The following is a 14,684-nucleotide window of genomic DNA, read 5'->3' as shown; positions in this document are numbered from 1 at the left end:
TTTACTTTTTTATTAAATACAAATTTAAAAGTCTCAAAAAGCATCCATAAATCATTTTTGTGACATTTGTATGCATGGAGAACTATATGGAAACAGATAAAAAGCTCTTAGGCTTAGGCTATTTAAGTCTAGTAAATTCACAAGAGTTTACTAGCTTAGTAGAGACATTCCTTAAGATAATGGTTCCATTTAAACCCAAGTAAATTTTCATTTATCTATTTTTTTTTTTATCTGAACTATAATTCATTATGTTAAATTGTAAGCTTGCATGTAGAGAAATTTCACATTTTTGCAAGTTCTGGTGATCTGCTGTGCAATGACTCCATCCAACAGTTTTGTTTTCTGGTATGTAGCATTACAAAGAGCTCAACTTTTAATCTTACCCATCTTATTTATTTATTTATTTATTTATTTATTTATTTATTTATTTATTTATTTATTTATTTATATTCCTCCCTTCATTTAGTTTCTTTGTATTTTTATTTTTTACTTTACCCTTTATTATTTACTTACATTTAAAAACAGTTATGTTCATCTGTTCAGCAAGCTTGGGCCTGAAACAACATTATGATGTTATTATTATTGTAAAGAAATATATTATATTTTATCATTTAATTTTTTTTTTTTACATTTATCAAGCATAAACTTTGTTAATTTATTATAAGATGAGATAAAATAAGATAAAAGTTGATTTATCTCCAGGGAAATTGCTGTGTAGCAGTTGCAATGCAAAGTGGGAAGAGTGCAAATACAAAAACTATAAGATGAAAATAAGGTGGAAATCCAAAAGACATACAATACCAAAATCAGTGTGGATCATACAAATGTAAACAGGTTAACAGTAGGGATCAATCCATTGCATATAGATATGTATATATATATACAGTATCATATCTAAAGTATAGGTAGTGTAAGAGTACATTAGTTAGTACAGTATGTTCTGATTATGTCCATGATATTGCACTTGTCCTTCCACCACTTTCACCACTTTATGTGCAAATAAAGTAAACCTGAACCTGTATATGATACCTTTTCCTCCATGCTGTGACAGTACAGGAGGATGCAATTTCATTGACAGTGTACATCTACCTGATACATTTCCTGTGATGTGACTCATGGGAGAAGGTCTACATGAATTTGCAGCCAGAACAGGATGATTAAGTCCCACCAAACTGAGAGGGAAATATACGGCAGAGACTACCAGAGAGACGGGAAGCCGCAGGGTCGGCTGACTGTTTGCTCTCGTCAGTCAAACTGCACATTTCCCCGACCGGCTGCAACCTCCTGGTGATGGGTGTGTTTGTTTTGGCGGACTGGACAGGATCTGACAGCCCCCCTAACTACACCCCAACCCACCCTCACCCCTACCCATGGGGCGCACACATAAACACAGACACATATATTACCTGTAAATGGTCAGCTGAGGACACAGTGTGTGTATGTGTGTGTGTGAGAGAGAGTTTTTTGCATGTTAAAATGCCAGGTACGCCTAATACAGCTGTAGACTGATGACAAATCTGACAACATACACAACAAAAGTGTGTTAATCACTGATTATAGACTGAACACGGCAACCCGCTGGTCAACATTAGCTCTGCAATAGAAGCAAACAGGCTGTATTTGCTTCGGTATATTAGATTAATTAGATTAATATTATCAACTGTGGAGCAACAGAAGCCAGTGTTTGTCAGGGGAAGTATATTCACATATATCCCAGTTACATGGTGGGTGTCAGTAGTCAGGGAGAAGACAAATGTACTAAATCACCTCCTTGTTCCTCTCTGTAGAGTCAGACACTTGCTTGTGAGATGTACGACAGCTTTCTGTTGGATTATGTGCCATGCTCAAAGTCTGCCTGTGTGGATGCTGACACTTTTTCAGTGTTGTTTTGATCAATTTAAATGCGTTTAAACTAAAACTCTACCGACTCCAGACGTCTGCAGCTTCCTCCAGCAGAGACGAATTAATGAACATTATCCATCAGATGCACTGAAGAGAGACAGTGTTTGTGTGTGTGTGTGTGTGGGAGGGTAATATGAGGAATCCAGTGACTGTACTGACGACCCTGTTATCTGTGGAGTTTGTGCTGTACACAATGAGTCTCTGTTCGCCTCAGTGGCTGGTTGAGGCTGAGGGGGCCAGCGAGGGACTCTTTGCCCTCTGCAGCACCTACGAAGGCTTCTTCAGCTGCACCACGTTTCCAGCCTGGCTGGGTAAGCATCCGTTATCCACGACGTCATCTTCTGTTTATGGAGATTTTATTGTGATTCATCAAACTTTTGCTTTATTAATGATTTTATTTTAGAAGGAGAACAGTGACAACTCTCTAACAAGTGTAACTTTCAATCCTTCATAAACTAGTTATAAGCCATTAATAACAACATTTGGATGGTAGGTTGTGATAAATCCATTTTGACTAGTATTTATCCTTTTTAACATACATAAATGAGATTTCTTTTTACCCAATTTGCATTTTGTTCAGTACGTTAAACTTACACTTTTTAACTTCAAAATATTCTTCTTGTTTTATTTTGTTTTTATTATTATTCTTGTTTTATTTTTCTAGCATCACACCTGCTCTTTATATCATCATATTATGGATTATTGTAAGATACCATTATTTATAACATTTATAACTGCAGACTTGATGACTTATTAGAAGGTGAGAATCGTGACCTCATGACCCTGGAAACCTGTTATCAATAAGTTATCTTATATATACTGATCTATAAAGCTTATAAAGCCAATAAATCCATTGGTTATAATGTGTAAACCCCAAATAAAGAGTGCTTTATTAGACAGTGGTACCAAGAATTCTTCATTGTCCATCAAAATCAAATGTGTTTTAAAGGGGCAGTAAGTCTAAAACATGTTAAATGTTAATAACCAACACGCTAACATCATATATCAAAGGTACAATGTGTAACATCTAAGCACTTCTTAACCACTCCAAACAAAAGACCAAAAGACCAAAAGAATAAATTAACCACCATCACTAAGTATAACATTTTAAATGGCGTACTTTTAGGCAGCTACAGTCTATCGTGGATGTTCCTGTCTGCGTCCAGCCTGCTGTCTCTGACTGCTCTGCTCACAGTCAGACCTGCTGTGACCAGAGGAAAGAAGAACATCGCTGCTCTGCTCCTCAACATCATCTCTGGTATAACGCACAACTTTACAGTTTTATCCATAACTATTATTAAACATGTCCATATATATATGCAAACTGCCATGCAGGGGGCTCCTGAAATCAACCACAATCTTTAACAAACTTCTGTACATACAACAAACCATATAAAAAAAAAGGTACATCATAGGCAGTAGTTTAAATACAATTATTTTGTGTATCATATAGATTTATTAAATAATTTACCTGTAGAAATTAAACAAACTAGACCTACACATGCTTTGATCAGCAAACTATTAGGAATATTTACTGTTCCACTCAATAATATATGTTAATTAAAGGTCCATTGTAGTGGTTTTGCATGTTTAACTATACTTGACATAACATGAACCTCAAATTAAACCTTCTTTGAGATTGGCAATACATCACTGCATCACAGTGAATTTGCATTTTAATGTCAAATATTGTTATCATCACATGGTACGTAAACCGATTTTAAAGCTCTGACATCTGACCTTTATTTTCTTTCCAATTGTATTGGTCTTATTTATGTTTACACACTTACTTTTATCGGAAAAACACACAATAAAACCACATTGAAGGCTGACAGCTCCATGTTCTGTGCCTAATCACATTCAGACATTATCACTTGCAGTATATTTGGAAACACAGTTCTACTTTTGGCTCCTAGGAAGAACCCCTACTTGGGCACTTAGATTGTTGAAAGAGGTTTTAAACTCTCTCTCTCTTCAAGTATAAAATAATAATGTAATACTCCCTGTCCTCTTCTGTAGTTGCTCTCTGTGCCAGCTCTCTGATCAGCTTCTTGGTGTCCATCGAGCAGCAGCAGCCTGAGCTGCTGCGCCACCTCGGCTGGGCGTTCTACATCTGCTGCGCCACCCTCTTCTACGCCTCGCTGGTGACCGTCCTGCTGGGGGTCATTCATGGCGACGGCGCCCGGGTGGAGCCGGCTGTGGATCTGTCTGTGATAGCAGCCTGACACATGATAATGTACAAAATATCCTGTTTTTATTGTCAAAGGGTTGGATATTTCAGCTTTAAATTCACGTTATAATGCATTACATTCATATACAATATTTCATGTATATATATTTTGCATGTCACTTTGCTGAGGAATATCAGGAAACTTGTGCTGCTGTAATACTTAATGTCACCCATGGAGGATCAATAACATTTTACCTTTAAGTTTGTGATTGCATAACTTAAAATATACATGAAAAACACCCATTTCAGGAAATATCCAGGCCATATGTTACACATTATAACCTGGCACAGAGGTGATGCACCTGCCTTTCAAACTGAGCCCTCAGTGATGGAGGTCAGTTACGGTATTTTGCTTTTCGTAACTGAATCCTCATGACGTGTCTGACATGATTATTTGAAACATTAAACTTGTGTTCTCCACGCCCCGCTCCCTCCCGTCTGAATATCCAAAACTTTATTTTCTCCAGACAGAAATCACAGTTTGAGTTTCTGAGTCACAACACAGGTTTGATTTGTGAGGATCACCAATATGAAGAACTGCGCGACTAAATCTTTTATTCTTAACAAATAAACTGAATAATAAAGTCAACTCTAATGTCTTCTTTACTTCACAGCCCGTCCTTAAGCTCTTCAGGGTAGTTACAGCTGAAAGAGGCAAATGCTGCATTTTTTAAACAATTAAAAGCTCTCAAGAAAGTGGTCCCATGTTGATCACACAGCTCCTCCTGGTGGTTAAACCATCGAGTTATTATGCAACCTGAACATTTTCACACCGGTAGGTTACAGTGAAGGGGTATAAGTGAGAGACCAGTGAGTGGTTCAGCTTGTTGAGTTACTAGATCTTAAGCAGCGTAGGGCCAACACATTTGGCTTCTATACACTTTCTATAAGGACAAGATAGTACAGGGAGCTGTAGAGAGAGCAAATGGACTGAATTTATATATAAAACAGTAGACTGTGACAGAGTGAGGCAGAAGTGATTTTATTTCCCCTGTGCGTAAACAACACATAAAGACAATTAGAAAAGCCCAAGAGGAGAAGGAGATCTTTTTACCCAAAGTAACAAAAAAACAGAGTGAATTACAACAAAGGCTTCACGTTATTAATAGAAAACAAAGATAGCTGTTAGTAAATATCAATCAACATGATTTATATATTCATGGATTATCGTAGTGTAAAGTGTGATGAAGCTAAAAGGAAACAGTTATACAAATCTAAATCCAGCAGATGGTCCCTGAAGGGAAGAGACAGACTGAGTGGTGCAGATCTACAGACATCTTCATACATGGAGCTTCGAAAGGATGATTTTTAATTATGTTAAATCCAACCAATGCAATAATACTGAGTGTCAAGGTCAAGGCAAACATAGCCAATAGTTTGCAGTGTGTTTCTACAATCCAGGGAATGTACTTCAATTATGTCAAAGGACGTTTGCTAATGTTCGTTTTGCTGCTTTTACGCAAACAGGAAAGACTGAAAATGGCAGCCATGCTTCAAATCTACATGTTTATGCTTCTTCAGCCTGAGTTAATATTCAAGAACTTCTATGGTGTCAGTGTACGGCCCTGCCTTTTTTTAATCAAATAAACATATCTGAAAGTAAAACAGAACATAAAACATTACTGCTACTTCAGAACATTTTAAGGAATAATTTCTCAACATGCAGGTATGCTGAATAGAGGGATGTTGGATAATACTTGCAGAGTGATTACTCAGGCCAGGCCGCCATGTTGGAGGAGAAACAGCAACATCATAACCTCATCACGTCTTCCTCCATCACATGGAAGACAAACTAAATTAGAGGATGCAGCAGTAGAGTATAGTGCTGCACATAAATGAGACATTTTCTCTTCTCACAGATGGACAAGTGCTAACATCACGGCCTTATAAATCACAACACTGAGAGAAGATCTGCATCCAAGAGGATGTGTTGTGCGTGTGAGCTTGAGGAGGGGGGGGGTTTGGCATCTAAGGGAGGATCCATCAGACTTCTCCTGACAGGTAAAGGACTTGAATTCCAGCATAAATCTTCACTTTGCATCGGCAGCAATGCTTTCCTAAAGAAAATACACACACATACAGATGGAGGAAGTAAGCTGACCCATTCCAATATATTTGTGAATCCATAACAGATCAAATCATAGTGAAAATAGCTGTGACTTGAAGGACTAATATGCTGCAGAGAGATCAATAACATGTTTTTTTAGGGCTGTCAATCGATTAAAACATTTAATCACGATTAATCGCATGATTGTCCATAGTTAATCATGATTACTCACAAATGAACGCACATTTTTTATCTGTTCAAAATGTACCTTAAAGGGAGATTTGTCAAGTATTTAATACTCTTCTCAACATGGGAGTGGGCAAATATGCTTGCTTTATGCAAATGTATGTATATATTTATTATTGGAAATCAATTAACAACACAAAACAATGACAATATTGTCCAGAAACCCTCACAGGTACTGCATTTAGCATAAAAAAATTGCTCAAATCATAACATGGCAAACTGCAGCCCAACAGGCAACAACAGCTGTCAGTGTCTCAGTGTGCTGACTTGACTATGACTTGCCCCAAACTGCATGTGATTATCATAAAGTGGGCATGTCTGTAAAGGGGAGACTCGTGGGTACCCATAGAACCCATTTCCATTCACATATCGCGAAGTCAGAGGTCAAGGGACCTCTTTGAAAATGGCCATGCCAGCTTTTCCTCGCAAAAATTTAGCATAAGTTTGGTTATTGAGCCTCCTTCGCGACAAGCTAGTATGACATGATACAAGTTGTGTTAACGCGTTAAAGAAATTTGTGGTGTTAAAACAAATTTGCGTTATCGCATTATTATCGCGTTAACTTTGACAGCCCTATTTTTAAATTTTTTTTATTGTCATCAGATTCAAGCAAAGCTGTTAAAAGACAATATATCTACTCCATCGTTTATGGTGGTCAGAAAACAAAAACTACAGATTTACAGTAAATTTATGGAGATGATAAACATAAATCCATGTGGACTTTAACACTTTATCCCCGTCATGTCACCTGTTCTACATGAAGCAGATTCCTTCACTTGGTGCCGTTGTACTTGACCTCCTTCCCAGCTTTCTTCAGTGTTTCAGTGAGAACTTCCACATCTTTGTCCGACTCGATCCAAACCAGTTTGTTGGGCAGGTCGATCTCAAACGTCACACCTGAGAATACCGAAAACAAAGAGGCACTTTGTTTGATTCCAAGAAGCAACAGCACTGGAGACAGTGTGCAGTGCGGTGATACTCGCAGTGCAATGGATTGTATGAGGACAAGATTCACCATAAGATGCTCTAATTCTAATGTTGGTTATATGTTATATTTCTGGTGCAAGGAAATATGTTCACAAATTTACCATCATGGATTGATGAGATCTGAGAGTGAAAGAGGATCTGAAGGAAGTTGTGTGGTTAACAGCTCAGACTGTGAGACCAGTAGGAACTAGAAAAACAGAAGTGTCACTTAAGCACTTGACATTTTATTGTCTAAGCCAAATAAAAGTTTTTCAAAATGCCACTGCATCAGGTGACACGTTAGCTGAGTCAACATTCAGGGACAAAGAAATCATGAGGTGGGTGTGATGCAAGCAGTCTTTAAAAACGTTCAAACTGCACTACTGCACTATTCTCTGTGAGAAGACGGAGGAGAGAGCTGTTCATTCATTTAACATTACACACTATTTATCAAAGGCGAGAGGAGTGATATTATAAAGACACTACTTCTGAAATTGGTTTGAAGGAGGGGAGCAAATGATACACACTAGTGTTAGATGTTTGCTAATGGGAGGGAGGGCTGTAAAAAAAAATATTTATATGTGTATCTATCCCGTTTTCATTCCCAGGGCATCAAATACTGATGCTCTGTCACGGCCGTCGGTGTGAGACACCGACGCACAAGGCACCCTTAAGCATCGGTATGAGACGCACCGAGCGTTCCATTAACTACAATGTAAACCCATCCACGTCAACATTAACGCTCAGGGAAAGTGTGCCGGGAGTGTGGTGACGTAGTCTGAAGAGTGAAAAGACAAACCAGGCGGACGGGAGGGGAGGTGGATGGGTCCAACAAACACAAGGCGTTCATCCAGGAGACCGCTGTTCATGTCCCACGCGTCGTGTTGCAATGAGCTGTTCGTTCGTGTCCCGTGTTCACACCGTTCAGCGTCATTTTCATTGTACAAACATAGTAGTTTTAAGCCCAACCATGTTGTTTTTTCTTAAACCTAACTATAGAGGTTTTATTGCCTGAACCTAAGCAAGTGTTTTTGTTTACTTCACAACATTAAGCACGTTTTTTCTGCGACCGAAAGGTGGCCAAAAAAACGTACACACCCAAAACTGACAATAACCTGATATTTCCAGGTGGAATTTCATTTCATTCTCACTATGCAATATCATTTTCCACTTGTGCAATTTTGTTAATAGTCTGTTTATTGTCAATACTGTATATACTGCTCCTATTTTTTATACTTCCTTCTATTTAAATGGTTCATATTTTGTTACACTTTGTTTAGCTCTTTTTTTTTTACTGTGTTAGCTGATGCATCTTGTTTTTTTGCAGGAATATCTTATCTTATGTAGTTTGGGTTTATTGTGTATATATTTTTCTTTGTTTTGTATATTGTTTGGACCCAAATGTTTTATCTTTTTGTGTCAATAAAAGAACTAACTAACTAACTAAGTTGGGGTCTGAGGGGAACATGCATCACTGGCCAATATCCAGTACTCTTAGAAACAAAAGGAGGACGGTCTGCAGGACAGATAATAATGCACACAGTGCACTTTCATATATTAAGCTACTGGAGTTACCCTGCACTATACTCATTTTTAACAGTCTCTTCTGCACTATATTCACATTTTTAATAGTCGTGTATCACAGCTGTTACCCTGCACTATATTTAGTTTTAACAGTTTTCTTCATCTCCTTGTATTTTTATATCTGGTATATATGTTTTTGTACTTTGCACTACTAACTTTTTTACTGCCTTTTTACTAACATGTGTTGCACTATGGAACTGTGATGCTGGAAACTTTATTTTGTTGGGTCAATAAAGTATCTATCTATCTATCTATCTATCTATCTATAGTATCTATCTATCTATCTATAGTATCTATCTATCTATCTATCTATCTATCTATAGTATCTATCTATCTATCTATAGTATCTATCTATAGTATCTATCTATCTATCTATCTATCTACCTATATATCTATCTATCTATCTATCTACCTATATATCTATCTATCTATCTATCTACATATTGATGTATACCCAGAGCAGAGTTAGTTAGAGAGGACCTTTCAATCTCACCTCCCAGCTTGTTGAGGACTTTGGTAACAGCTCCAGAGCATCCCTCACACGTCATCGCCACCTCAAACTCGTGCTTCTGATGGAGACAAATCATATAATGTGCTGTTATCTCACTGTGTCACTGACTGACACTGCAATCTGTGGGAGTAATAATGACCCTCTTATTGTCATATTCAGCATTAAACACCAGTATCTCAGTTATAACATATAGATCTTACAGGCTACTTAGCAATGCGGAAAGGAAATGCTAACCAACTTAACTTCGCACTAAAGCTAAATTACAGCTTCTAATTACAGTCGTAACTCACGGTCATTGTTAGAAAAGATGTGGCGCAGCTCTGCAGTCAAATCAGCTGTGTTTTTTTGTCTCTGAATGATGTGCAAATGTTGATGCAAGTGGTGTGAAATCCACAAGAAGTGTTCACCAACAGTTAGCTAAACTGGCTGGTTGTCAAGCAAGCGTCGATCAACGTAGCAACGAACATTTCCGGTATGAAAAATAAAAGCACAACACTTTTTGTAGATGGACATTTTTTAATGTTTTTGGGCTCAATAAATAATTGAATATAATTTAAAAGAGCGTATATTTATATGTTTGTATATAAGAAAATGTAACGTATAGAACATATAAACAAATATATTATTTAAAGAATGTGCTTTCTTTTATTATGAAAGTTTCACTTCTGCTATTATTTTGGCTACCTTGACGCACAGCAAGATATCATTCATTGTGTCACCCGGATTTTCTCTTCTTACTGCACATTAAAAACCCTTTGTGTTATTTGGTTTATTATCACTTAGTTGCTAGAGCAAAATATATTGGAAGAAGAGGGGATAAACTAAATACAAACTGCGTAGATAGCCTGTAAACGTAGACTCATTCTGGTCTGGCCCGCACCGGAGGACAAAACAAGCGCTTCTAAAATAGTGATGTGTTGGTCACGAACGAGCCGGTTCAAAGAGCCGGCTCTTTTAGGTGAACGATAAGAGCCGGCTCTTTTAGGTGACCGATAAGAGCCGGCTCCTGTCTGAGCAGTTTTTTTTTGTTTTGTTTTCTTTTAATTAATTCAAGTCAAAATGATAGGATGGTCTTCTCCGCGCCACGGGCACTCCATGCACTGACTGTGACTGAATGCTGTGTTAATGACAATCAGGCAATAACAGATAAGGATCACACCATCAAGCAGGCGCGAAAAGCAGACAAGATGAATGACAGTCGGAAACGAAGCAGCATGTAAAATTATGGTATTCTGGAAATTATAGGGTTTAGTATAATTATATTGATTAATTTAAGTGATATATGTGCACACATACTAATCATAGGTCTAAATGTGGCTGTATATTGAAATGATCTTCTTGGTGAGCTGAGCCAAATGATCTGACTCACTAAAAAGACCCTAAATTCCCATCACTACTTCCAAACGTACATTTTTTTTTCCAAAATAAAAGCCCCACATCAGCAGTGATTCCAAGTTTTCTCCATATTTCACACCGATTTGACCTTTGAATCAAAACGTATTATTATTATTATTATATAATATTATTATTATTTATTATTAACATGTTTTAAAAAAGTCAAAATTAAAATAAAAATCAGACAATTATTTGCTTTATTGCCATTAGTCAGTTGTATTTAATGTCTTTCCATCTTATGTCTTTTTTTCCCAGAAAATATAATTTTTAAATATACTAACGTTAACAGTTACCGTTGACGTTATAATCCGTATCTATGGCAACAGCAACGTCGTTACACAGTAGAGAGCACGACACGTCACGTGACCGCGCCGCTGGCTCCTCGGTCGTCACGGAGCAGTCGAGCCTGTTTTGCCTTTCAATCGGTGCAGTCTTAATCAGCCAGACATGATGACCACGATAAGAAAATAGAGAGGTCTGCGGCGAGGTTAAAGCCAGCCCGACACCGGGAGAGAGAGAACACCAGGTTTTACCCGAGGTAGGTGTTTTTGTTCGTTACTAACCTGGAGGTTGTTTACAGACACAAAGATAGCATCGCAACCATCTAGCTAAGGTTAGCTAACGTTAGCTAAGCTGCTGTGTTTACCTGCTAGTAGCAGCTTATTAGTGGTGTTTAGCTTTCTCTTAACTTACCATTTTAGCCTCCTTTCTTGCTATTTCAGTCCCTGTTTGTGTGTCTTTCTCGGAGGTAAATAGCAACTGTGCACAGCCTTGTTTAACTGCTTTCTTAGCATAGTGCAATTCATTATAAGCTCATTTGATGGTGTGCATGTCAGTGCATGTCACAGCCTAAGAGACAATCACAATAACAACACATAATAGATGTAACTCACACTCTGCCTTTTATTTACTCCTCTACTTCATGTTTTTTTTTTTTTTTTTTAACATTTATCCTTTGATATTGCTATATATTGTTATTCATTTTTTTTTTGTTTGTCTTATTGACACAACAAACATTAATTACTTCTTTATTGTTTTCTTCCATTTACATGCATGCTCTTTTTAAATATCTATATATTGTAATTTGCTTAATGAATTGTATATAAGTATATATATATATATATGTTGTTGTAAATTCTTTCATTGTCAAATGGCAGCCTCTGCCATGGACAGGATAACCTCATCAAATCATTCCCCTGCCTACTGGCCAATTACACACAGGTGGCCTCAATCCACTGAGGCCATTCATTCCCCTCCCCCTGATTGCCAACTGCAGTGAACGTTTTATTTTGTTCTTTTTTTATTTTTATTTATTATTGAATTGAGGCTTTGGCAATATTGTTCACCTGACAGTCATGCCAATAAAGCAAATTTAATTGAATTCAATTGAATTCAATTGAATTCAATTGGTGTAGTTTCCTGGACAGATCAACATCACTGATGTTTTGTCGTGGTTTGTCTGCTCTATGACACTGTTTCATTGAAGTCGACAGAGACACTCTCCTGGTCAAAGATTAGTTTCAGTATGACCAGATAACAAAATAAGCACTATTAAAGAAACATATTTGGCTCTGGGAAATTGTACTAGGCATTTTTCACTAATTTCTGACACATACAAAATAACTTTTTAATTAAAAAAATTATTGACGGATGACTTTAGTCCAAAAAAAATAATTTTATTTTCTGATCGGTTCTCAGTATCGGCCGATACCCAAAGCCATGGACTGAAAAAGTCCGATCGGTGCATCCCTATTTAATTTAGAATTAATTCTTTGAAGGAAATTATTTTTTGTCCTGTGAAGAAACAGTAAAGCACACGTCATTCAGTGTATAAAAAAACATCTTAATGGCTTTTTGTTTCGGTTTAAAGTGTTGCTGGTGCCAGTAATCACTCACCATGCTGTTTGCATTTCCATGGTGCTGAGTTTAGTCCTCTCATGTCACGGCACATTGTAAAAAAATTGCTGAGTAGCTCATTATTTTAGACACTTTGGCCTGCTTACAGTTACAATGTCGTAGAAGTCCCACAACTTGTGTGCATGCTCACTGAACCACTGAACTGAACAACGGGAGAAATAGATTCTCACACATGAGAGGCCTTGTAGTTTTTTCATTAAAATATCCTTATCTAGTTTTACAGTGTAACGTTAAAGGAACTATAGTGCTAGTGTTCAGGAGGTCTCAAGTCCATGTTGTAAGTTTTCCTGTAAATACCATTTTAAGTTTCACAATTTGTTCTGAACTCATTATCCACTATACAGTAATACTGTGACAAGGAGTTTAAGGAAGTGTCAGTGCTGCTCACAAGACGTGATGTTAGCAATTTAGGTTCCTAAAAATTGCGGTGATAGTCCTAACTTTTTTTTTTTTCTCATTGCAATGAATCAGCAGGTGGACAGCAAAGCCTTTGTACAAATCCTTGTGTGATTAAAAGCAGCACACAGCAGATCATGAAGATGTTCTCACACTGCTGCTGTTATATAACATTGGGGCTAAGTGTGCCGGGGTTAAGTGCCTTGCTCAAAGATCATACAACAACATCGGCCTGTCAGCTGGGAGCTGAGAGGGAGAACAGGTCGCAGACAATGATTTGAAGCTGACAGAGAAAATAATCAATAATGAAACTAATCATTATTTGCGGGGAGAGCTTGTTATATTTAAAGAGCATGATCTATCACTTCCACCGTGAAGTTCATGATCTCATAATGGATCAATTCCTGCTGACACGTCTTGCATTGAACTGCTCTTTCTCTCTCTCTCTCTGTGTCTTGCAGTGTGTAGCTGTCAATGCTGGACTCCCTGATCTCCCGGCATTAGGATCCGCGAGGCTGGGACGACGCCTAGCCACCCACCAAAACCACCTGACCTAACATGATGGCCTCCAGCGATGTAGACACCCGAGCAGAAGGTACTAAAATCAAGTTTTTGTCGGTGTAACATTGTATTCTCTTCTTGGATCACAAACAAGATTGTACTCTGGGTACATACAGTGTAATATAAAGAGGGTACATAGACGCAGTGGGATTATATGTAATCCCAACTGGCAGGTAGACACTGAATCATCAAAGCAGCTTTCGTGTCTTGTTTTGCAGGACGTCACAACAGTAAATGAAATATTCAACATGTTGTGATAAAGGCACAGTATCTATGATTTATTTACTCCAGATCTCTTGTCCTTAGAGCAACTGTAAGAGCACATTCTTGACAAATGAAATGCAGTAATTCTTTTAATTAATTAAAATGCACTCAAACATGTTACATCCAACGTGGTAAACACTACACATACAGTAAAGTATGGAAACACTTTGGGTTTCACACATTGACAGGAAAAGCAGAGCTAGACATCATGGCTAAAGCTGCATGTTAACTCTGTCATGGACAGGAAACTCTCATCTTCATGGTCAAATCGGCCGACGCTACAACTGTAGAGCACATTTATATTAAATGCATTCAAACGGCCCCGATGGAGCTGACCCTGTGTGTATAAAGAAAACAGAGCTGATGGGAGAGCTAGCGACGTACTCGGAGAAGTTAGAGGAAGTATACACGTGTGACTACGTCCAGTTTTCAAAATAAGGTGTTCACAAAGGGAACTGTTTATACAAAATACATATATGGAAATAAGATTGATTGGACTATATTCACCAGAAGTATAAAATAATAAAAAGAAAAATACCACTAATTTGTGGGGGAAATGTCTTTATTCTTTGATTTCTGGGTTGCTGGAAAGGATTTAATAAATAAAGCCTGACAATGACTGATATATTTGACTTCAGGCCATATCAGACTACATACATGCTGAA

General features: G+C 37.6%; 2 protein-coding genes across 2 annotated transcripts in view; one reads left to right on the top strand and one right to left on the bottom strand.

Annotated features, from left to right (window-relative positions):
• Positions 1-5,093: 5,093 nt before the first annotated feature.
• On the bottom strand, positions 5,094-9,950 carry atox1 (antioxidant 1 copper chaperone). The gene is made up of 4 exons (XM_037780885.1): positions 9,777-9,950; positions 9,469-9,544; positions 7,174-7,322; positions 5,094-6,189 (listed from the first exon to the last, which is right to left on the bottom strand). The coding sequence occupies exons 1-3, from the start codon at positions 9,780-9,782 to the stop codon at positions 7,198-7,200; spliced, it is 207 nt and encodes a 68-aa protein (XP_037636813.1). The 5' UTR covers positions 9,783-9,950; the 3' UTR covers positions 5,094-6,189; positions 7,174-7,197.
• A 1,279-nt stretch (positions 9,951-11,229) lies between these two features.
• Positions 11,230-14,684, top strand: part of slc36a1 (solute carrier family 36 member 1) — a 43,892-nt gene continuing 40,437 nt past the window's right edge. The window contains exons 1-2 of the mRNA XM_037780399.1: positions 11,230-11,419; positions 13,656-13,789. Coding sequence (XP_037636327.1) covers positions 13,753-13,789 — 37 coding nt within the window. The 5' untranslated portion in view covers positions 11,230-11,419; positions 13,656-13,752. The remainder of the gene's footprint in view (positions 11,420-13,655; positions 13,790-14,684) is intronic.

This window comes from Sebastes umbrosus, chromosome 9 (genome assembly GCF_015220745.1).
Source record: "Sebastes umbrosus isolate fSebUmb1 chromosome 9, fSebUmb1.pri, whole genome shotgun sequence".
NCBI lineage: Eukaryota > Metazoa > Chordata > Actinopteri > Perciformes > Sebastidae > Sebastes > Sebastes umbrosus.
Note: the sequence above shows the minus strand (reverse complement) of the source record. Positions and strands in the feature narration are given on the sequence as shown.